This window comes from Poecile atricapillus, chromosome 2, assembly GCF_030490865.1.
Source record: "Poecile atricapillus isolate bPoeAtr1 chromosome 2, bPoeAtr1.hap1, whole genome shotgun sequence".
In the NCBI taxonomy this organism is placed as follows: domain Eukaryota; kingdom Metazoa; phylum Chordata; class Aves; order Passeriformes; family Paridae; genus Poecile; species Poecile atricapillus.
The window spans coordinates 40262203-40286494 of record NC_081250.1 but is presented as its reverse complement, the minus strand read 5'-3'; the positions used below and the strand labels follow the sequence as shown (position 1 = coordinate 40286494).

The 24292-nt window shown below is 37.2% G+C and overlaps 1 protein-coding gene across 1 annotated transcript; it reads left to right on the top strand.

Annotated features, from left to right (window-relative positions):
• The first annotated feature begins 248 nt into the window (after positions 1 to 248).
• AZI2 (5-azacytidine induced 2) lies at positions 249 to 22476 on the top strand. The gene is made up of 8 exons (XM_058830631.1): positions 249 to 490; positions 8677 to 8906; positions 11390 to 11515; positions 11836 to 11935; positions 13570 to 13718; positions 16138 to 16199; positions 18995 to 19110; positions 21774 to 22476. Exons 2-8 carry the CDS (start codon positions 8682 to 8684, stop codon positions 22160 to 22162), a joined length of 1167 nt encoding a protein of 388 aa, XP_058686614.1. The 5' UTR covers positions 249 to 490; positions 8677 to 8681; the 3' UTR covers positions 22163 to 22476.
• The last annotated feature ends 1816 nt before the right edge of the window (positions 22477 to 24292 follow it).

Here is a 24292-nt window from a genome sequence, read left to right as displayed (position 1 = left end):
TCTAGAGGTCCCTTCCATCTGTAACAATTCCGTCATTCTGTGAGACCGTTCCAGGTGGGAACGCCGACCCGCAGAGGCTTTCAGGCCGCTCGGGAGCGGCGGCGGCCCCACCCACGGCGGGGCGGAGCCAGTCCTCGGCCGCGCTTCCCGAGGTGCTTGGCTGGGCCGCTTGCACGCCGGGATTTGCAGTCCGCCCTCCCTCCTCTCTTCCCGGTCAGGCGGCGGGACCGCCTCTCTCCTTCCGGGAGCGGCGTGCTCCCGTTGGCGGGGACCGGAGCGGCGTTTGTTGACTTCCTCGGAGGCAGCGGGGGCGGCGCCGAGCCCCGGGAATTCCCCGCGGTGGCGGAGGCCGAAACCGCGGCCGGGCCGGCGGGGTGGGGGGCGATGGGCTCCCGAGGGGGCCCGAGCGGAGACCGCGAGGGACGGCGCTGCCTCCCCGCCGAGCTGAGCGCCCGCCGCTGACCCGCCCGGCCGAGCGGGGCCCGGACAGGTTGGTCCCGGCGCGGGGGGGAACGCGGGGCGGCCCCGGCCGGGGATCCCCCGGGGTGCTGGGGAGCTTCGTGCCTCGCGGAAGAGGAGCGACTTCCCCTGGGAAAAGAGGCTGGTCTTTCGTTTCTCCCCTTAAAACAGAGTCGTCCTCATAGAAGCCTAGAATTGTTAGGGTTGGAAGGGGGACCATCTAGTCCAATCCCCCTGCCAAGGCAGGGTCACGTCGAGCAGGATACAGGTGACACAGGAATGCGTGCAGTTGGGTTTTGAATGACTCCAGAGAGGGAGACTCCACGCTTTCCCTGGTCAGACTGTTCCAGTACTCCCTCATATAAGACCCGGCTCCCTCATATAAAGCTCTTCCTCATGTTGAAGTGGAACTTCCCGAGTTTCAGAAGGAGCCGGATGTCGCTCTTGTGCCGTGTCCCTGCCCAGTCACACCCCTGAATAAAGGGTCATACGGTTACCAGGGCTTACCGCTACCAAGCTGGGGTTGGGCCTCGGGCAGGCAGTCAGGCTACTAACAAAGCTGCCTCTGATCAAGCTGAAAAACTGTGTGGGATCTTGGAGCTGCTGTTTGTGCCCTGGTACACGGGGAGTCTGGCAGAGAAAATGAGCAAAGTAGGACTGCGGGTGTGAAAACAAAAACGTGATGGAATATTGGAGCTGACAGGAGTACAGGGGCTGCAGGCCGTGTTAGTTTGGAAGAAGGGAGTGCAGATGAGCATTGAGGTAGTTGTGTGTGCTAGTGGTGCTTTCAACTTTTAAGAAATTGCCTCTTTAAATCATGGTGTTTCACCTGGTAGGGAAACGCCCTTAGGAAAATCCCTTTTTTTCCTTAAATAAAGTGGTCCCCTAGCAGCTTAGAAGTGAAGTGTCAACTGGTCTAGTGAGTGGTTTTGGGAGCTTTTTGTTTTTTAAGGAATCCTGTAATTTCTCCGCTGCTTTTCACGATAGGTATTCAGTAAACTCAGTGTGCTGGAAATAGACTCTGGAAAAAGTGGAGTTAGGGGAGAATTATTGCCAGGACAGTTAAGTCTGCTCTGGACTCCAAAGGTCAGTTTCTCTTCTGAAATAGTTTTCTAGGAAATGCTGTGGGCTATAGGAAACATGTAATTTCCTGGATAGTGGTGTATGATCATGTGCTACTGCTGCTAATAATCCAAGTTATCTCTTCCCACATCTATTTTAGAATTCTAGTAATTCTACTAGAATTACTGTAGAAAGCAAAAGAAATCTAAGATTAGGACTACTTTTTGTTCTTTGAATAATTGCTGTTTACTAAGAGGACTTTTGTTAGAAGCGTTTATCAGACAATTTCCGTATAACTTAAGTAGATGACTATTGCTTCAAATTTTAAGCAGAATTTTTTCGTCTAAACTCTAATGAAGTCAAAAGGCAGAAAACACTGGTTGACTGAACTCTAGATTAGACTATATGAAGTGTTTAGCCACCTTCTCACTCCCAAAACCTGTATTTTTTGCTAAAATTGATAATTTTTCAGAACCTTGTTTGCTGAATTTGCAGTTTAGAGAAGTGTGAGCTAACTACTGCCTGAGTAATAGCTAGATTAAGTTTTATTGTAAAACGATACAACATTACACGAAAAAATTACAACTTTTTATCAAAAAATGTTTTTCAAAAGAGCAAAGAGGATGAAGTGCAATCTTTGTGCAGCAAATATGGGTAATAAATTAGAGATTGCCTAAATTTCAACAAGTATTCTACTTTGGTTTTCAGTATATCTCTGTTATCTATCTGATACTCAAAAGGTGGGGAGAGAAACAGAATAATTTCATCTCACAGCATTGGAAAATCATAGAGTTTGCATAGAGTTGCAAATGCAGTAATATTTGTTTATATTACTTCAATAGATGCATTGAATTGGCGATGGTGGACTATAAAATGCTAAATGACGCTTGCCTACTGAGGAAAGTGGAAACTCTCCTGTCATTGCACATGCTATCCATATCTAGTTTCATTAGAACAGAATTTGAAGAAAAAAAGAGAACATGTAAAAGGAAACAGGATAAAATGTAGGTTTACCTTTTGATAAATGTTTTCATTCTTTCACTGGGATTTTCTAGACAGAGGAAGTCTGTCAGTCCATACTGAATAAAATAATGAGATCATTGCTAAGATGGCAATGATAGGATTAACAAAGGGGTCAGGGTGGGAACCAGTTTGGTAGGAGTCAGTGGGGAGTTCTGCTGAAGGAGACTCCATACCTGTGTGCATTACCCATGGTTCACTTTGGAATCACTCTTATGTTTTTGCTAAATGTTTATACTATAATTTCATAAATTAACTAATTTAAATGATTATACAATGTTTTAATGTGGAGTTCTTAGTGTATGAAATTGTAGATGCAACTAAAATTTGACAGGACCTTTGGGGAGAAGAAATTAAGTTTGAGAGGGTAAGTGAAGTATAAATGGCTTGAATATTCAAAGTCAGCCACTTAGGAGCTGCTAAGTGAAACTTAGGTTCAAATTACCAGCTTTGTCTGAAATATTGCCATATAAATCTGAATACAGAATTTCTAGAAGACAGCCCAATTTGAAAAGAACCTGGGAAGATCATCAGGTCCCTCTGTAAAAGGGAGCCTGGGTCAGATTTGCTGGCATCCTGTCCAGTTGTGTCTTTGAAACCTACAGATGTTTTGTTAGTGAATTGCAGCATGATCAAGAGCCATCGGTGAGGCTCATTTTCTTTCCAGTAGCTGTAACAGGTGAGGCACATTTTCAGTTGAATTAAAAGTTAGTGCAATTACATAAGGTTTATCACTGAACTTGTGAACTTAATGAATGGTAATTAATCTGGCAGTTTAATTGAATAGAAGGAAACTTGTGATTGGGTGGTAGGACCTGCTGTTCGGGTTACAAAAGAAAATAGGAAAAAAAAATCCAAAACAAATCCTCTAAACTTTTGGAAATATTTATTCCTTACAAACCTTTTGAAATGAGAATGAATGAACAGCAAAAGAAGGGTTTTAGTAACCTTTTAAGATACTTATATTTGGTGCTAGAAAGGTTTAGCAGTCAAAAGTCATCTTGCTACTACTTATGTTTCTTTGACAGTACTGCTTTTAATTAAACTATTAAATATAATAGTTTAATAAACAGGATTATATGATGCTGAAAGGATAATATTTTATTGACTCCTAATTCTCGGTTTTTATTTTCCCCCTTTTGAGGTAGTTGTCAGGGAAAGTGATTATTGTGACAACATCCACAAAAAGGCAGATTGAATACCTTACATTGATGATGTGTAAGGTTTGCAAATTAGCAGTGGAGGTACTGGAGTCTGACACTGTTCAGAGAAAGTAAAATTTATCAAGTGCTGTTGTTATAAAATGTGATTTTTATTGCTTTCCTGGTTCTTGGGAGAGATTATTTATTGTAAAAACCTTGAGATTGAAAAAATTGCCTTTTGTATGTAAGGAGATTTTGCTTGGCTTTTGTAGCTTACCCAGATGTTCAGGATAGATGAGCTACAGTGATCCAGTGTGTGAGCTTAGAGACAGTGGGTTTCCATTTCCTGAAGGCAATAAAATGAAAGTACTCTGGAGGTCTGATGTAGCTCACATGCTGACGTGTTGGGCCTGTGGACTTTGGCCATACAGAAAGATGAACAGCGGCCAAAGTAGCAGCTACTGAGATGTGTGTGATTTTTTTTTTTTTTTTTACTCTTTAAAAATGGAGCAAATATGTGTAAAAAGTGATGCCTTTCTCTGTAGAACTGTCTGTTCTCAACTTGAATCAAAGAGAGCCTAAGATTTCTGAAGGAGAGATGCAAAGTGATGGATGCTTCAATAGTCTGGAAGTCTTGCTAGTTTTAACATCTTGTGTCATGTGCTCCAAGAACTGTGTGGACTTTTTGTTGCTGCTGCAGGAATTCTGTATTATTCCTTGCTGTGCTGAAGTGTTTTTTAAAAAAAGAAAAAAAAAATCTGTACAGCTTTTCTGAAATTTAGGTGAGGGCTGTAACACACTCACTCAGGATTGCTTTGGTTCAAAGGCATTTCTTGAATTTAAAGGGGTTTTTTTGTGTTTACATGCATATATGTATACCCTTCTCTGTAAGGCAACAAAAATTATGCTGTTATCAACAGCTGGAAACTGTTCATACTACTATTATGAAGTAAAATCCTTTGAGTCTGGAAGGCAAACAGGAAAACAACCATCTTGAAATTATTTGCATTTGATACTTGGAAATATTTTGAAAACTGTTTTGTTCCCCTATCAAATCAATTGTTAGGCCAAAATGAGAATCTGCTTTATACTGGGAAAAATTTAATGTAATCCTGCTTTTACTATCTCTCTCTCTGATCCGAGAATAAGATTAGCATTTCAAACTACAGAGCTCTCTGTTTGAGCTGTGGTCTGTTTGCTATTAGAGCCTCTGCATCCCATGTTCCTTGTATGTAGAATGTGTTTTATATTTAACTGCCTCCCATGGTGTTAATGACTAGTATTCATAAAGCTCTTTAAAGAGAACAGCTATGTTTCTGCCAAGCATTAGTAGGATATGGGAAAACATTCTTTTGCTCAATTTATTTATTGTATTGAATCAAAGCTGTTCTATAACCTATGTTCAGCAACAGAAGTGGTTCCTGTTAATTACTCTTTTCTTCACATTATGTGAAAGTAAGCTTAGGTGGTGCCACCTCTTCAAATTCATTTGCTTATAAACAGGGAACATAATTAGTCCTGCTAGAACTTAATATTGTTTCCTGTCAACAGTGTATTCAGTGTATTCAGGTTGGGTTTTAAACATTAGTTATTTAATACAAGCAGTAGTACTGGTACTTATTTAATGTATTTCTTTTTGGACATAAAGATTAAAGTCCTTTTAAGTAGGCTGTTTTGTGTGCAGATCATTATAAAGTGTAAATGCAATATATTTATCACAGGCAAAATATTTAGCTACTGTGCTGAAGTAAAGGGAGTAAAAAGTGTTAGGGAGACTTTTCTTGGGATGGGCTATATGGTAAATGGGATTGTGAAGTTTGCCTGAAGGAGGCTGAGATGGACTTCAATTGTATTCATAGACACTAACTTGTCAGTATATCACTTCAAATATTTTAGTGAGAAATTTTTCACTTGAACTGGTTACTGTAGGACAGATTATCTCATGTATTGCAGCTCCAGAGAGGTCAAAATTCACTCAGGTGTTTCAGGGTGTCAGCTCTGGGGCATTTTCAGCAGTGCATACAAGTGTGACTTTGAATTAGGAGAAGCCAAACAGATTAAAACAGGGCAGAAGTCTGTGGCTGGACTTGGTGAACCATCTTGAAAGCCCTTCTGGCATCCTTCTTCCAGATTTGAGGAGTCATAACCTGTGGAATAAAATACTTCTTTGATTGTTGCTGTCAGCTCATATTTTTAAAATGAGGTAATACAGTACTGGGGAATCTAAATTTTGTTTTCTGTCCTTTAGTGAAATTAAAGATTACAACTGTAGTTGGGGATTTCTTACAGATGTAGCCCCTTTTTTTACAGTGAGGGTTTCTGTCTATCCTGACAGCGAAAAATCTGGGTGAGTTGTTTATTTCACCATGGCCTTTTATAGTACTGCTGATCTTGAACTGTTTAATAGCAGCTTGTCATCACTTAGTATGCAATACCATTACTTAAAAATGTGTGTATTGGATTTTTCAGAACTGTTATGTTGGATGTAGAAATTTGGAAAAGCATGCAAACAAAGTCCCTTTGAATTACGTGGAATTATATGCTTCTCTTCTAAATAATCTCCAGTTCTGGCTTAGAGAGCAGCATCGGAAAACCCAAGTTGAAACTAAAACTCCTCTAAACTAAATGAGATCTTTCAAGTAAAAAAAAAAAAAATTAGAGTTACTGCTCTTCCTGCAGGTGCAGGTTAGGTGTGTACTTAAATTTATAAAATAGTATTTGTTTATGCTGAGTCTTATTTGGAAGGTGTTTCTCTCCTGGAAGCTCATAAAGGCACTTTTAGTTAACAAAATGCCGAATAAATATGGTCCTGTTTTCTCATATTGCCATCTCCTGGTAGCACTGATGTGTGCAAGAAATAGGGAATTATGACACTCAGGTTTAGGAGCTATAGGAAAGCAAGGGGACAAAGATCTATTTTATGTACAAGGTCACAAATCTGCTGTTTTCATTGAGAGATAATGATAAGCTGTGACACTTCTTTAACAACATTTGAGTCAAGTGTTCTGAGAAAAGGAGATGTGTTGCCTTGAGAGGGCAAGCTCTTGGGAATTTGATGAGATGGGTGACAAGACTTGCAGGGCCTTTGGTGAAATGGGGGAGGATAAGCTGGTATGTTATGCTCGTCTTGGAAGACAAAATGAGCAATTCCTTCAGTCATTTAATGCAGTTTGAATGATGTGCTTTTGGTCAAGGTCACCTTGTGCATGGGGTGATACTATTCTTACAGTGAAAAGGAAGCAAACCATTCTTGCAGGGTTCTTTCTACTTAAATGTCACAGAAATTGCAGAATATTCAAGGCAGAACAACAAGCAAGGGAAGCTTAGGCTACCTTTTTGTCAGAAAGCATCAAACAACGTAGAAGATATCTATTCACCTCCTGAACATAAACATTAAAAGGAGTTCAGCTTTGGTGTCTTTTTTTCACTGTTGAAAAACTCCACTGCTGTCTTATTTAGTAGAAATGTGCTGTCACATTTTTTTTATCATGTTGTCTAACTGGCTTGGAGCAAATTGAGACAAATGTGATAACAGCACCATTGTTCAGCAGTAGCTGCACTACAGCTCTTCATAATGGTGCACTCTGAAAGCTTTCCAGCATGGTAAGAGAAATTTGACCATATAGACAAGCTCCAGGCCTTTACTTCTAGTAATCTATAAACAAATGGAAGTCTAGTTTGAATTCAAATAGCAAATACACAGTAGAAGCAGCAATTGTGGCTGTGGGGCTTTTTTGCACTAACGCCTGCCTTTTCTGCAAAGTTCTGCTGATCAAGTTGGTTCTCTGTTGAAGTAAGTTTTTCCTCCAGTAGAAAAAGCTGTCTTCATGATGTTTAGTTCTTTCATTCCAGCACATCTGTTGGTTTATTAGCTATTTATTTATATATTAGCTATTTATTTATTAGCATCAAGAACCTAAGGATTGTTGAAGGGGAAAAAATAAAAGTCTGTTTTTTGTATGTAGAAGTCATATCACTAGCTTGCTTAAATGGGGTTGATATTATCAGGCACTTTTTAGTGTTTCTTAGTATTGCATAGGAATACAAGTAATCTTGATGTTCATAACTAAATGCGATATTTTGGAGGTTGGCTTGTTTTTAAATAAAACCCCAGAACTTGTTCCAGATAATTTGTAACTCTTAAGGAAAATGCTTTTGGGGGTTTTCCCTCGAGATCTGTTGCTCAAAGTTCTTAAAGATGGTATTTTCTTACTGAATGTTTTGCTGTGCCTAAATGATGTAGATTGTAACAGAAACTCAGTGTGACATCTACTTTGCATTTGTCGTTCAGGTGGATCTGCCTGGTATGTTAGAGTGATACTTTACTAATGGTCAGATTATTGTAAGTTTTCTCCACGCATATTGAGGCAGGCCATGTTACTGTACATGTTTTCATTCTCATCATATTTTCAGTCAAAAATTACTGTAATTGTTATTCAGAAGGAGGTTTTCTACTGTGGCCAAGAAAAGAATAGCTGCTCAGGCAGTCTCTCTAAGGACAAATACAAGTGTACTTTAAGATTCCATTTTAAAGTTTGGGAAAAATATAAGTATTTACATTCAAAAATAAAGAAATTTTGGCACTTGTGCTCAGGAACCACAGGAGTTAGTTGATTCGTTGGAACTATACTCTCTTTTACTGCTCAGTGCTGGCTTGCAAAAGCTCCGATAAAATATTCCTTTGGAGTTCAAATATTTGGTACCAGCCAAATTCTACATTGGTTTTAAGACTTAAAAATGAGTTTGAGGGTTCATACATCTGATAGGTACACAAAATATTTTTATCAAGTAACAGTGAAATGTATCTTTTCTAAACAGTGTGTTTTCAAGGTGAAATGGATTTCAAGATTTTTCTGCGATGCTAAGATACTTCCGGATTATTCCACCTTGTCATACTTAGAAACAGCCTGCAGTATTATTTTGGAAGGTTTTTCAGACTCTTGATGAATTTGTCTTTGTGAAAATTTAGCACTTACATCTGTCTTTTTAACAGCTGTCATGGAGGAGTTGGTAGAAGATGACATCTGTATTTTGAACCATGAAAAAGCAGACAATGCTCACAAGAGAGACAGTGATATTCCTGTTCCATCATATAGTGGAGATGAGTCTGTTGCCTCACACTTTGCACTTGTCACTGCATATGAAGATATTAAGAAACGACTGAAGGAGACAGAGAAGGAGAACTCTTTCTTAAAAAAAAAAGTGAGAATTTTAGAAGAGAAGGTAAGAAAATAGTTGATGTACCAGTTTCTGGTAGCAGCTTCTTTCTTGCTCCTGGCTGGATGGCAGGGAAGAAGGTTAAGGATTTGAAATACACTGTTGAAATAATTTCCATGTTAAAAAGTTTTTATATATTGTTTTATTTGTTTAAGTGAAATGCAGTTTGTTCCTCTGGTAGTGTAGCTGTGTCATACTGGCATTTTTGATTCTCACTGAGCACATATATGACACAATGCCAAGACAGTGGCTTAGATTCAGATATACGTGTAGTTGCATATAATTTGTCACTATAGTTTGGGTGCCTCTTTATGGTGTTTATTAGCTTGGGTACATGTGACACAGTATTGTTGAACAGTGAAGTGCAAAGCTTGTAAATTATCAGAATCCAGGAACTGTCTATCAAAAGACTCTAGGCTCAGCACACCAAAATTATAAGGAAAAATTGTTTGCTAAGAATATTCAGCTAGGTCTAGCTAATCACAACCTCAAGTGTGAAATACAAAGTTGCAATGCTTAACATAGATGTTGTCTGGCTGGCTTTTGATGCAATAATTCTAAAATGTAAGTGAATCTTGGAATTTGTTTTATAGGCAGTTTCTCATGGTCATAAACTAGTGAAGTTCATTAAAGCTAACAACTGACCAGGGCACAAGATTTTCTCTCCAAGTAATGAATGCTGTCATTAAACATACAGCCATTTTTCAGTACTAAGTGTCTTTGTACTGCAGAAGTTTTGACTTTGATAGACTGCTTTCTTATATAAGAAGAAAAGATATATCCTGGTGTTAGACCTGTGACATTTTTTAGGAATTACTCCGAACTGTATGGTACTGACTCTTGAAAGCTTTCCAATTGTGTATTATTTTTTGGCAATGGAATGAAGAACTTGAGTCACACTCGGCACAGCATTGAAACACTTATTCAGGAATTCTTGTTGAAGACAAGATTGACTTTTTCTCAGAAAGCAAAACTATCCCAGGACTTCCTTTATATAAAGTCTGGGGAGATGCTGGGAAGAGGAATAGAGCTTTAGACCTAATATTCTCTGAATCCTGAGTGTAACATCTTTTATGTGGCTACTCAAAATCACAATAAACAGGATTTGACCTTGACAATTTCTCTTGCCTTGTGTCTTTTGATTTGGCTTTGTTCAGTTTAATTCTCTTGAAGATGATACTTTGTTTTCTGTAGAGAAAACTTTTTAGTATGTGAATGTAAAAATGTTTCTATGAGGGAGGGGTATTGATAAGGCCAAGACTGTTAGTGACTTTCAGTCACATATAGTCACATATGCATGTGTGCTTAAAAAAAAATATGGGGAGTTACCCCTTTGGAGTTTTCAATTTCAACATGCATGGAAGCTTCCAGAAAGCTTTTTAAGGCTTGTGTTCTATTTGAGTGGCTTCATTAGGAGGAGAAAAATATAAAGGACAAAACTTAAAAGGAGTCATATACATAGCAAAAAAAAAAAGCAAAGGGTAGGAGCTTCCTATCTTTGTGGCTTGTTTTCACATACTTTCTTTCATGCAAACACTTTAAAGAGGAGATATTTAAGGTACATACATGAGTGTCAATGCTTTGTTTTAGTAATTTTTTGTATGACTCCTAATTTTTATAAAAATATGTGCAAATCTGTTGTGACTATCTATAAGAGGTATACTGTATTTAAAGTAAGTGTGCAGGAAAAAAAGAATGAAAAGGAAAATGCAATACTATAAAGCAAGAACTTTTTGTATGAATGGTTGTAATTTGATGTAAGACTTCTTTCTTATTAAAAACACATTATATTTGAACTCTGTTCCCCTTTTTCTAGCAATCTAGTTGATAGTGCTTATTCTGCCTTGCTTGTCTTTTTCCATAGCAGGCAGTGATATGGTGATCATCTGAAAGCTCATAATTATTTGTAAATTAATTCTTCTTTGGCTTTTCTTACATAAATGCACTGAAAAAAAATCTTTATTTACATTATGAGGCATTTAAGAAATTATATTTGGTTTCATTTGAACTTTCTATATGTTTATGTATTTATATGCTTAAAACTCATTTTTCAAAAAGCAGTTCACATTTTTTCAGAGCCTGGAAAAAATATCATTAGGGGATTGTCAATATGAGTAATCATAACTTACGAATAGTTTTTAAGTACTCATAGGAGTGAACTCATAGCTGTCTACTGGAAAGTGTCCCTGTCCATAGCAGGGGAGCTGCACTAGATGAGCTTTTAAATGTCCTCTTCCAACTCAAACTTCTATGATTCTGTAAATTAGTGAGCATTAAGTATAGTTAGCGATTTCAGAATTTGTAGACAGCCTTTGATGCACTTCTGTAAAAAACTTCAGCCTGTATCAGTGTATTTGATTAATTTATTATCTAAACTAAAATAAAAGGAAAAGCTGTTAGATTAATATTGCAGGCTGTACCATTGCCTTTTTAAAATTTTGCTGTCCTCAGCACAAACTTCTTACATGTCCTGTGTGTTAAACATTCAGGTGCTTGGCTCCCGGCTGGAAGAGGAATGCAGCTCAGTTGGACGGGAACAAGTCAATAAGGCCTACCAAGCCTATCGAGAGGCCTGCATTGACCGCGATCATTTGAAAAGCAAGCTGGAAAAAATGGTGTGCCTTTCTAAGTAATTACTTCAATACATGCTTTAATACTGCATAGTTAGTACATGTTTACTGTAGAATCAACTTTACGTACTTAAGATGTGGTGTTGGTTTTATCACTTTTTTAAAGTACATGACAATACTTTCTGTAGGAATAACAATTTAAAGTACCTCAGTTTTATTACTGGAATAGAATAATGCTAAAAAAAATAATCAAAGCAATATTTTTTTGTTGTTGTATTTGTTCTAAAATATTAAATTGTCAGACATGATAGAAAATTGCCTCACAAATTATTTTGGGTTGGGCTTTTTCCCCCCTATGAAAATAGGCGAAAGAAAGTGCGGAATCCTTGAAAAACTTGAATGAACAGTTGCAATCTAAAGAAGTAGAGCTGTTACAACTAAGAACTGAAGTGGAAACTCAGCAAGGTATGCATTTGGTTATGTCATCTTAAGGTATGTTGAGAAGCTGTAGTGGTTATATTGTGATCTTGGGGCATGAAGAGGTTTAACTTTAGGTAGGGGCAAGGTAAGAGAGGTATGAACAGCAGTGAAGTACTTTGAACTTGTCTTCATTGTTGTGAATGATGACGTGTATGTTCTGAGGCTGTTGTGTTCTTCCTCTGTAGATGATTTACAAAGAAATGGACTCTACCTGACACTTTTTAGGCTGTGTCATGTACATCTCTGGACCCTAACACCTTTTCCTCAGAGCAGGGCAGAGGCCTGTTCAAGTATAAAGATCATTCAGTCAATACCACTTCCTCTGGCACCTGCAGAGGTCTAGTATATTGCTTTGTCTCACTGCTGGGATATGACAAATACAAGAAGATGTTGTATAGCAATAGCTGCAGTCACCAACAGTTACTTAGATGACTGTGAAATAAGAAAAGATAGGAAGATATTGATTGTAGAGAGCCTGGTGAAAAGAGGAAGGAGAAACTAACAGTATATCCTGGCAATTCCAAAAGCCTAAATCCAGCTTCTCTTACTCTAATTGCTCTGTACGTGACTGACATGTAAAACAAAACACTATGGAAGAAAAAACCCTTGATTAATTTAATTACAAGAAAATACCGTCTGTATAAAATTAGAGATCTGGACTTCAGAGTCTGTACAAATGCAGTCATTTGAGAGGCACTTTTGCTTATGGCTGTGCTTGAAGTGGATTACTCTCCAAGAGGACCTTAAGCATGTAATGCACTACTTCAGTTGTACAAATGTTTAAACCTAGAAAAACAAACTGCAAGTAGTGCTAATATCACTGTTGAGGACCTCATTGTTTCAGGAGGTAAGAATTGCAGAGTCTGTAAGGAGAGCTCTGAAAATGTGATGATTCAATCCTTAGCTCAATTTTACTCATAAGTGGACTCTGAGTACCTTGTTTAAAGAAAAAGAATCAGTGTAACTTAAGGTTATTTAAACCATTAAATCTGGAAGTAAGTGTACCATGCAGTTGAAGACTTGGGTTTTTCTTTCTGTCATGTTCCTCCTTTTCTTGCTTTCTCACTAATGCCCTGCTACTGATTTGATGGCAGCATCAGCTGAGGTTGCTTCTTACTGTGTGAATTGCTTCAGTCTAACAAGCTTGTGTAACTTTCACGTTCTTCCCTTTTGTTTTGATTTTATTTTTCTGTTTGGAACTTCTTGATATTAAACTTGGGGAAAACTTAATGGTAAATGAAGTAACAATACTAATCTGAAGGCAAAAAGGCTTGTGTTTTCAAAGCGTGTAAGAAGTATGCAAGCTGGCATATATGATGTGTTTGCTGTAAATTGATTTTTCTATTTCCAGTGTCTTTATATGGTAGTACTTCCTTCTTCTCTGTGTCAAATCTCCAGTGCATTCCTAGAAAGTAGGGCTCCATGCTTTACACCCATAAAATAGACCACCTCTGCCAACAGCATTACCAGTGTTCTATTTCCCTGTTGCCATAGACTCCAGTTTCTTCAGAATATGATGTTTTTGTAGGGCATGGGCTGGTTGAGGAGTGTCTTGCATATTGAGATACATTCCTTGGACTGAGACTGGAATCTGATTGTCTTGCTTGTCTTCTTTACAGTGATAAAAAGTCTGAATTGTACTCAGGCTAACTGGGAATTAGAGAAGCTGAACAGTGACCTGAAAGTGCATAGTCTGGAACAGGATCTGGAAAAACTCAAGGAAGAGTGCAACAGTCTCAGGAAGGAGTTGCAAAATTCCAAGCAGAAGGTACCTTAATTTTTAAGGAATTTTTGTATTACTAGTTAATTTTAAGTCCCACGGTCAATCAAAATCAAGGGTTAACAAAAATATATACAAAATATATACAAAAATATACAATTGAGTGAAAGATGAGTATCTTGGTAAAATTAAATATTTTCACAGACTGTCATATTTTTTGGAAATAGGGACAGGCTTCTCAGGGAAGTTTTCATGGCATCAAGCCTGTCCAAATTCAAGAAGTGTCTGGATGACACTCTTAAAGTTTAGTTTTAGGTGGTCCTGCAATGAGCAAGGAGTTAAACTTTATCCTTAGGGGTCACTTCTAACTCAAGATATATTCTATGATTCTGTACAGGTGAGATTTCCCAGCCATTGCCCATATAACAACAGAAAATAAAGCTTTATGATTTTTTATAAGTAGCCACTGAAGTTCTGTGTAAGCTGAGCTGCTAAGAAAGTTTGGGAAAAAGCTGGTCTCTATTAATTTTTTTTAAACAACAACGGGATGCTAATGTTAAAAGATGTCATGAACTTTGTTTAAGGAGGTCTGGCGCTTTTCTTTAGGGTAGTTGCATGAAGCTTGTCAGGAAAGTACCTCTTTTGGCACCCTTCCCTGCCATTTCTGGGGCAGATACCTGTTTTGAGGGACACATTTTGTAACCTAGACGTTGTTAGGATCTCAAAAAGAAAATTAAGATAACAGTAACAAAAAGCAGTAAGTTACTGTCTACTACATTCTTTCTGCTTTCCATCTTTGATGAAAGGTACAGTGCCAGTTTCTAGGACTCTGCAGTCACATTGAAGTTACACAGTGAATGTGAAACATGTAAATGTGATTGTTTGAGGAGGCAGACTGTTTGAGATTCCTTACGGTCATTAATAATGATGATTTTGTAATGTTGAATCACACAGCATTTGAGTCTACATTTTTTCCACTAGGTGGGGATAAAGCACGTGAGGTGTTTCATTGACTTCTCTTACTGCTGATTGTTTCACTTGTGTCTGGAGCTCTTTCAGGTGCTTCCAATAATTTGTAAAATCTGAAGGCTTGCTTTAGCTTGTGTGCAGTTCTGGTGTCTTTGGGTAGTTTTAGAACAGCTGCATAAATAATTGCAGATTGTATTGTGAGAGTGAATGATGTCAGAGAGAACAGCCTAAAATAGCAATTGTAAGGAATACTATGTGTGACACTTTATTTAATAATGCTTATTCCAGCAACTTTTGTTGCACAGAACAAATACAGGGAACAGTGTTTTGTTTTGGGGGGGTTGTGTTACTTTATTTTTTTGGTTCTTGTTTTTTTGTTTGTCTTTAATAAAATTTATTCTTGATCCTGGTAACTGCTTAATATAGGAAATAAAAAAGTGCATGTGTTCAAATGTGGGGTAATATAGCACAACTTTTTTTTAAGCTATGAATTTGAATCTTTGGGAGATGGTGAGAAAGTTCAGGAGGAGAAAATCTGAAAGGTGAAATACAGTCAAATGTGATCAATGGGCAATGACAAATCAGCATTATTTCAACTCAGCTGGTGTTTTCATTACTACTTATTTTCATTACATTAGTTAGTTTAGCTAACATGTAATGAAAGTAAGTAATAATGAAAATGAAGACAGGAAAACATGTTTTCAAATGTTTTCTAGCTTTGACGAGTGTACTTTCTGTTTCTGTGTACTTTTAGATATTCTTACACAAGTTTTACATTGTAGTTGATGCAGTGTGTACATTGTATTGACAAGCTGCTTGAAATGTGTACAGGCTATCTTAAAGCTACTGTAAAGGTATCAAATCCATAACAGCTTTGGCTAGAGGGAATGATAGGAAGGGAACATGGAAAGAAGGGATATGAAAGGGAAGGAGCTGATCACAAGTGAGGGTCTGCTAGAAGCACAGCTAACAAAGTGAGCCCAGTGTTTGATTTGTTAAACAACCCTGGTAAATTCAGTTGAGGCTGTCTATACGTGCAATTTTAAAGTAGTCTTTCAGACTGAAGGGATAAATTATATTCTGTTATCAAAGTAACCTGTGGAAGTAAACCTATATTGAAACAGTTTGCTTTAACTTAAAGATCTTTATATACTGCAATGGGGAAAGAACAAAAAAAAGACTGTTTAAAGAGCAAAAATTGAGAAATATTTTTGATGTCCGTTAAAAAAAGTAATCAAGAGAGTTCGGCTGTTTAAAAAAAAAAGGGTGTGGAGGTGGCTGAGCAATGCCTTCATATAAGTAGATAGTTTAAGCATTTTTTAGTGGAAATTCTTAGTAGAAGTCTTTATTTCCCTTTTGAAACTCACTGTAGCTAACACAAATGAAAACTATTTTTCATTTTTTAAAGTATTAGGGAGCTGGAATTTCATTGCTGTTTCTTTAGACAGAAGATCTGAAATCATGTTCATTCATTGTCTGTCTTCACTCTGTTATGCAGGACCAGGCTCAGAAGGAAAATCCATTACATGAAGACCACATTCACAGGCAAGACATCCAGAGGTATGAAATATTTTATTTTCAGTTTACTGAGGGTCAGTTAGTTGAACAAGTAAATTATTCTTGCAGACTCTTTAGGTGTGTTATTTCAAGTTACATAATTTCATTGAAAGTCTAGGCATAGTTATTTAGCAAGATCATTGGTCGTTTTTTCTTTGTTATGTTTGTAGTTCGGGATGATGATGACGATGATCACTCACATAGTTATGCCTGTTGGTGCACTTACACCATTTTCCACCAGAGGGAAGAGCGGCCCTTCAGAACGCCAGGCTTTAGTGCAAGGCACCTTGGTGCTTCCTTGGGTGTTGAAGAGACGGCAAGGGAGATCAGCCACTGAAAGAGAACATACAGACACTTCCCATTGTGTGTTCTCTGGTGCAGTGATGATAATAGTGCACACACTACACACAAATCACACTTTGTCCTTTCACCTTGACTGGATACTTACTCCTGTGGTTCCTCTGGGAGCTTTGCAGTCAGCCTCACATGCCTGATAAAAAATGTTCTTTCAAAACACAGCAGTTACCTCTTTGATCACTGCTCTGATCAAATGGATCATTTGATCAAATAATTATTGATCAGAGCAGATTTATTCCACCAAGTGGTGCTCAGGTGGCAGCCATCTAAAATAGCATATGGACAGTATAGTGTTTATTATAATACAAATACTGATTGTGTAATAAATATGTAAGCCCATCCAAAAATCTGTGGAGAAAACACTTGAAAAACCTCCTATGAGAAACATTTGTTGTAGCAAGCAATCCTGCTTTGTCTAGCTTTTTCTAGGAAACTGAGGCATTTGCACTTACTTAACTTTTTGGAAAGTAGTTATTTCATATTTGTGAGCAGCCTGGAAATCTGACTTTAAATTCTCAGTTTGCAAATCTAATTTTCTGTAGATTTAAACAGGCTGTCATAGTGAAGGTTCATATTACATGTTAGAAGGCAGTATAGGATAAACTTACAGGCACAGGGAATCCTTGGTTTTCAATTACAAATTCCTTGAAAATTAGGCTTTGCAATGGGATTCTAGGTCAGTATTCACAAAAACAATTAAAATCTGTGGCATGTGATTTAAGTGGAATTCTGGTACCTGCAGCCCATTGCCATAAGCTTGTAAAAGTGCTAAATGCACTTTAAAAAATCCATGCAAGCACTTTCTTTCTGTTTGGTGGCAGACACTGAGCTGTCCTTTTATTACCACTGCTGTGTTAAATATTGGACAGTTCTGGTTTGACATAAATAAAGTTTTTGATTTTATTTTTTAGACCAAAACACAAGAATTAAGGAAGTGTGGTTGCCACATCAGCTTTAAAATTAAGGTGTCGTCTCTTAAGAGTTCAAAGAGACAAAAGAAGTCTGCAGTGGAAAGGCCACAGGTTTAGCTGAACTTCTTGAATTATCATTTCTGAAAATTTTAACTTTCTATCTGTCAGAATTGCTGACACTTAATACACTATTAAAATATCAGCTTTAACAGAGCTTTATGAATCTGGATGTTTGTATTCTGGGGAAGTGTTTCTGTGGATAGAAGTTCTATTTCTCTGTTTTAAGGGAACTCTCTTAGAGTTGACTTGCATAATAGCTACTTCTCAGAGTGAATTTGAACACATTCCTGATTGGTATTTCATGCAGGAGTGATCCTATTTTGCTATTTTCAAAGGATAACATAACATACAGTTATAAAGCTTATTAATTCTTACTCATCTCAATAGCTTGAGATATTAAGCTGTTTTCAAATAAATGCCTTTTAAGTGAATGTAGTGAGGAAGAAAAAATTCTGGAAACTCTCATCCATTATATTTGTATCCAATAAATGTGTTTTGGTAGAATGTTAAGCATTAAAAAAGTATTAAATAATTGATTTCATGTTTAAGTTGAAGTAACTATATTCTTATGTTTTTGAACACTAAATTAATTATTAATCAACATAAATGTGATATTCAGTGAGCCTTTGCTAGAAATTTTACCAAGAAACATGGTAATGCTACCTTCTCTCTTTTTTTTTTCTTTTTTTTTTCCTTAATTTTCTTGCCAGTTATTAACCTGAAACATTAGTGTTGGAACTGTGCTGCTGTTGCTAAAAATGTTTCTTGTATTATGCTGTCTTAGAGAATGAATTGGAACACTATTTCTTACACTGTTTGATAAGGCAGTGTATTAACATAAATTGGATGACTTGAAGATGAAAGAGTATGGTTTCTAGTTTAGTTTGGACTCAGTGCGTATCTTAGTTTGGGCCCCGGGTATTTAGTCTGAATTCAGTGTAGCAACCTGTATGATGTAAGACCCAAATATTGTCCTTTGATTATTTGAAATTACAATCAGTCAATATTACTAGGCTTGTATGTGTTGGGGTATGTGGTCATTTATTGAAAAGCATTCAGAGTTAACACTCTGCCTTTTTTATAACCTAGTGTCACTTTAAATAAAGTATTTCTTTGAGATGGCTAATTTTATTGGAAGATGGTTAGTTTCAGATACTGAAAAGTATGCTTCATATTTCTTTTCTTTGAGTTGAGTTGAAATTATTGTTATTATTATTACCTAGTATGTCAATATATAATACAGTGTATATTCCAACAGGCAAGAATCAAATAAAATATACAAAGGTCCATCCATTTAAGGTAATTATCTGTACAGTTCAGTCCATTTCCAGTTATGATACTCTAACAAAATTTGCAGTGTGTGTCAGGCAAGAACAATTTATTAACAGTTAATTAGGTATTAATAGGCATGTTAATAGGCTGCTTTAGAGGCAGCAATATTTAACTTGTAATCAATTTTTGTTTTGAAAGCATGCAGCAAACATATTGGGACCTGAAGAGAGAAATGTCTAATTTGCGTGCAGTGACTGACAAGCAAGCTGAGGTCCTCCGAAAACTGAAAAGGAACCCACCAGGAGCCAAGAAAGGCAAGTCAGTGTTTGCATTAACAGTTGATTCAAGCTGTATCATTTTAAAAATAAACTAGCTATCATATCTTATCAGAATCTCATCAATTGAAGTTGAGAAGCTAGACTGTATTATGGTTCCAGCTTACCCATTTTCTGCTTTTGCTTCTGTTTCATACTGGTCAACTTCACACATAAAGGTGTTGCTGATGTGTTTTTTCTTCAGTACTGTATTCTGTTCCCCTTGTGGCTTTTTTCTCAGTGAAGTGTTGCTTATGTGCACAAGGCTGAGGTGTTAAGTTTACTCGTATTTGACCTTTTACCACAACTACTTCATATTATGGGGGAAAAAATCTTTTTGCAAATGCAGTCTTATTTTGCCAGTACAGAATATATGAAAAATTTGCAACATTTTAAAATCAAACTTTAAAAGACTGAAATTCCCTTACGGTTCCATACTTCTTTACGTTGTATTGAGAAAAGTTGTTTTTCCTAACAAAATGCTACACAGTGTGACATTTTCTGAATGTCAGAATACTGGGGAAGCAAAACTGCCTTTAATAATTTTAAGGGTTAAATATTTTTCACATAAGATATTTAAAATTTCTGTGAGCACTTCATCACAGTTCTTCTATTCCATACATATGCTTCTCTTAAGTCAAATGCTAGCCCATCAGTCAAACAAATTGTGGTAAAGAGTTAATTTCCTTTGTTTTCTGCTCACTTTAATTTACTGTGTTCAGAATACTGGTGGAAGACAGTGAAGCTGGTTGCAATGTACTGGGGACAGTCTCTGATGTCCCTGTCCATTGCCAGATCAAGACATTTTGTTTCTAAACAGCTCAGTGAGCTAATGACAGGATTCACCTCCCGAGCAGTCCCTGCTTTGTGGCCAGCAGTGACTAATGATCACTTTGTCTCCGGTACTTGGCTGATACAAACTGTCAACCCATTTTGTACTTGGCCATATTGTAACCACTGTGTTCCTACAATTCTAAAACACTTCTGTCAAATAAATTCAGCAGAGAAACTGGGAACTGAATGAGTCTAAATAATCTTAGACCTGTCAAGATTTGATGTGATCATATACTGTCTTTATGTCCTTATTTTTAATTGGGAGAGTCTTGCCACAGCACAACTATTGATTTTTCTCTTCTCCTTAGTGAGGAGTCTAATTTTCTGCTGTCCTTATGCAGTTGTTCATCTAGAGCCATTAGAAGTCATTCTTGATTGATCAGAAACAATGGACTTTTGCCTTTTCATCTGTAGACTTTTTTCAGTAATTTTTCAGAAGTATGTGAGAGTGGACAGGTCTGATCTTGGTCATCAGCCACACTTATAAATGCAATACAGATATATATCTTTGCTTATATTTATAGACAAATCTTGGCTTCTGCTAAATATGGGTACAAATGACTGAAGCCTTCCACTTCCTATACCTCCAGTACTGACTTTTAGCATCTACAAACCAGCTGCCATTGTCAGAGGTGCATTAATTCTGCAGAACACGTGTTCATTACTTTGTGTGGGACATGAACAGTATCCATTAACAAGTCAATTCTACTTCGCTGTTATGTATGGAGGCATGATCAACAAATGTGTGTGTTTGTGGGGTTTTTAGTTTATTTTTTTTCTTCTTGTGTTTTTTTGTTGTGTTCTTTTAATTTGGGGGTTTTTTGGTGGGTTTTTTTGGTACATTTTCAATCTATTTTCAGTGGATTCACGTTTTCTTGAAATTCTAAAGGTCTGTAGGCATCAAATTGCACCTGCCAGCACAAAGACACCAAATCCAGTGCCTTAGAATGTCTTTCAGACATGATGCCCATTGCTAAGTGGTTTGGGCTGACATCCACAAATTTTAATTTATTGTGACAAACAGAAGTTGTATTCTTTGACCAAGATATCGGCTTCTTTTTCTGCCCTTTAAGAGCTAAAGTTAAAGACTGCAATTCATGCTGAAGATTAACAGCTGCTCTAGAAAACTCTACCTAGATGTGAGTTTAACTGCAGGAAGCATTAATCTACTCTGATTACACGATTATGTACATTATCACTACAAAACAAAATTATCTGCTTGCATTTTGGCCATATGTTCAGATATGTGTTGAAGGTACAGCCTTTCCTTTTCAGGTAGATGCTGTTCTGTTTCAAAATACCCCTTCCTAACAGTTTAAAACTCCTCTGGAATTTCACATGGCTGAACATTGCAGTCTGTCACTTTACTTTTGGAAGTCAGATAAGAGAACTGTGAAGACCACATGTTTCCCTCTTACTGCTTCATGGGCAGTGAGAATTTGGGTTGTGGGCAGGATGAGAATAGGAAGCAGCATTCAGTCTTCTGCATCTGGCTGATTTCTCCAAGCCTGTGAAAATGGTCTCTGTTTCAGCATTCATTTCAGTCTGGTCAAAAAGATCCATCAGTTTATCTGTGTTGAAATGGGAGTTGGGTGTGTTTTAGTTGGGTGTGTTTTAGACAGTGATTTCAGGATTTTGCGATCATCTTCAGATTGGTGAGGGTAGTATGTTTTTTGTACCTTTCAAGTAGTTACTGAATATGGTCTGAAAACTTGTGGCTTGAAGAAACTGTGTTTAACATCCCTGCTAGACTGTAGTACATTTGGAGTACATGAAAAATGCATTAGATAATGTAATTTTAAAAATCTTTTTTTATCTTCTTCCTTCAGCTGCCTGTACTGCACCAGTGCAATGTGTTGACTTGAACATTTCAAAGCTGAATTTGACATCTGGGGTAGTCTCTAAAAACCTCTCACAAAACGATAAAGCCCTTGGCAATGCTGTGTCTCCCCCTCTGCTGAGAGATGCCCAGGTCCCATCAGAAAGGGTGACCTTACAAGCTTGGACAGATGAGAGACCAATTCCAGCTGATGGCAAAACGTTTCAGGAACACCATTCTTATGGAAAGAGCTCTCTGGAAGATAATTCCTGGGTATTCCCAAGTCCTCCAAAGCCCAATGAGAATATGTTTTGGGAAATGAAAAATAATCCAACTTTGTTAAACTGTCCAGCAGATTACCTGGATCAGTGTAATCAAAACTGTCTGCACAAGAGTTAAACAATTTTTAGAATGAACTGAGGCATTTTTGGAGTGATTCTGAATAGGCACCTTAATGCTTGAACTTTTAAGGAGAGAAAACAAATTGCTTGAAATGTTCTTTCTTTTTTTTTAATTCTAGTTCCAAATCAGAAAGCCTAGTCTTTCTCTGCTGTAAATTGGGAGCAAGTTCCTTGATGTTAAAGCTGTGCTGGTATAATGTAAATACAAAGAAATCTGGCATGGGGCCTAGATAGTCTTGTACTGCAAATGACATACATTTGCTAAAGGTTACACTGAAAAGTGAGTTTGTGGAATAAAACAAAATAATCTAGTTCTGTATTTGTTTGCTATTTGTATGTTATCAAGAAAATACTTGGTATCCAGTGTTAGAATTTGCACCAGCTCTGAGCTTATATTTTGACTGTGTTCTTTTTCAGAAAAAGACATAATGTGAAGAATTGGATTCTCTCTTCCTTCCTCCTTTCAATTAGCTTTGATTCCTCTCGTTTGTAAATGCATTTTTCTGTAATTTCTAACCCAGAAAAGTGAATTTTTTTTTTTTTTTAACCTTGGTTTATATGAGATAGTGGCAAGAGAAAAATCACCCCTAGGCTATCCTGTTCTGTTTGCCTCGTTTTGGGCTTGATTGTGAATTGCAAAGGACCGTAAGTAATGCTGCTGAACACTGTGAATCCTGGAGGTTCATCTTGTTTCCCTCAGTTCCTGCTGAAGGAAGCTGCTGTAACTGCACAGCGGTGCTGCCACAGACCCAGCAGGCCCACAGTGCAGTTTTCCATATTGTGCCTCCTTTGCACAGCACCACAGCTGACTCTTTATTCCTGTGGTGGTGAAGGCTACTAACTTTTCTTTTGTTAAAGAAACAAAGCCTTAATTTAATCAGACTTGGTGTTGTTGCATTGTTGATTACAAAAATAAGTGTTTTTGTGGTGTCTTTAGTATGCCACTGAGAACCAGAGCTTCTGGAATTCCAACTAACCACTTTATAGATTATGGGTGTCTAGGTACTATTTTTTCTTTTTTTTTTTTTCCTCTTAAGGCCATGAACTGTTTCTAGACAAATATAATTTATACTATTTTTTTTATTTTGTAAACTTCTCTGCTTCATATCTGGATTAATACAACAGGGTTAAGTGAAATGTCTTGACTGTTCAAAAAGTTGAAGAAAAATGCATTGTATTTTAGATGCACGATACCTAACTTGTAATGAGCAGGAAGATATTTAATACTGAATATGCTATTTACAGATGTGTGGGTGGGTGAAGTATTCAGCTTCACAGATCCAGCTTAACATCAAAGTAATAAAAATTAATTTCACAGCTGTTTAGAAGCAAATTATCTTAAGATTGCTTGCAAATACATGGGGAAGCTCTGGCTGTAGCACAGCCATAGTAATGATGGGCTGTAGAAGTGCTATGAGGGTGCTATGTGATCTGTGTGGTTCCAGACACTCTCCCCTGCACAGTAAGTACTTCAGAGCCCATCTTTCACTTTGTCTATCAAAGGCAAAAATATGCCTTCCAGATACCTTCTCCTGTAGTACAAACAGCATACATAAACAATGTTTCCCATTCACCAGATATTGTTTTTATTTTTCTATTATCTTGCTCACGAATACTGGCTTGTCTGTGATTAATGGAAATGGTGTCAGATGCTGGAATTTATTCTGACCAATGAACACAGCTGACTCAGGGGAGTACAATCTCTTGGAAAGTAATAGAACAAAATCCAATATGCATAAAACAAATCCAAGTCACTAGGCTTTAGCTGATAGAACCAACTACCTATGTAATAACAAAGAAAACATTTCTCATGTGGCTGCATAAGCTATATGGTAGCTAGTTGTAATGTAGCTTACTTTTGGGGTTCCCCACGTCAGTGTTAGAGGGTTTTTTAATAAGGAATGTAATATCCAACAGGCATTAACATGATTTGTGCAATGAAGGGATTCTACTGTGTAAGATATTAAATAAATTTATTTTTGTTTGAAATTGGTTTCACTAACAAATCTCCTTTCCCTATTTGGCACAAAATTTTTTACTGAAGTTTTAATTCCTTTATTGGGTGTAAATGTTATTCCAAATACAAACAATTAGATTTGAGGTTCATCACTTTGACTCAAGGGAAAAA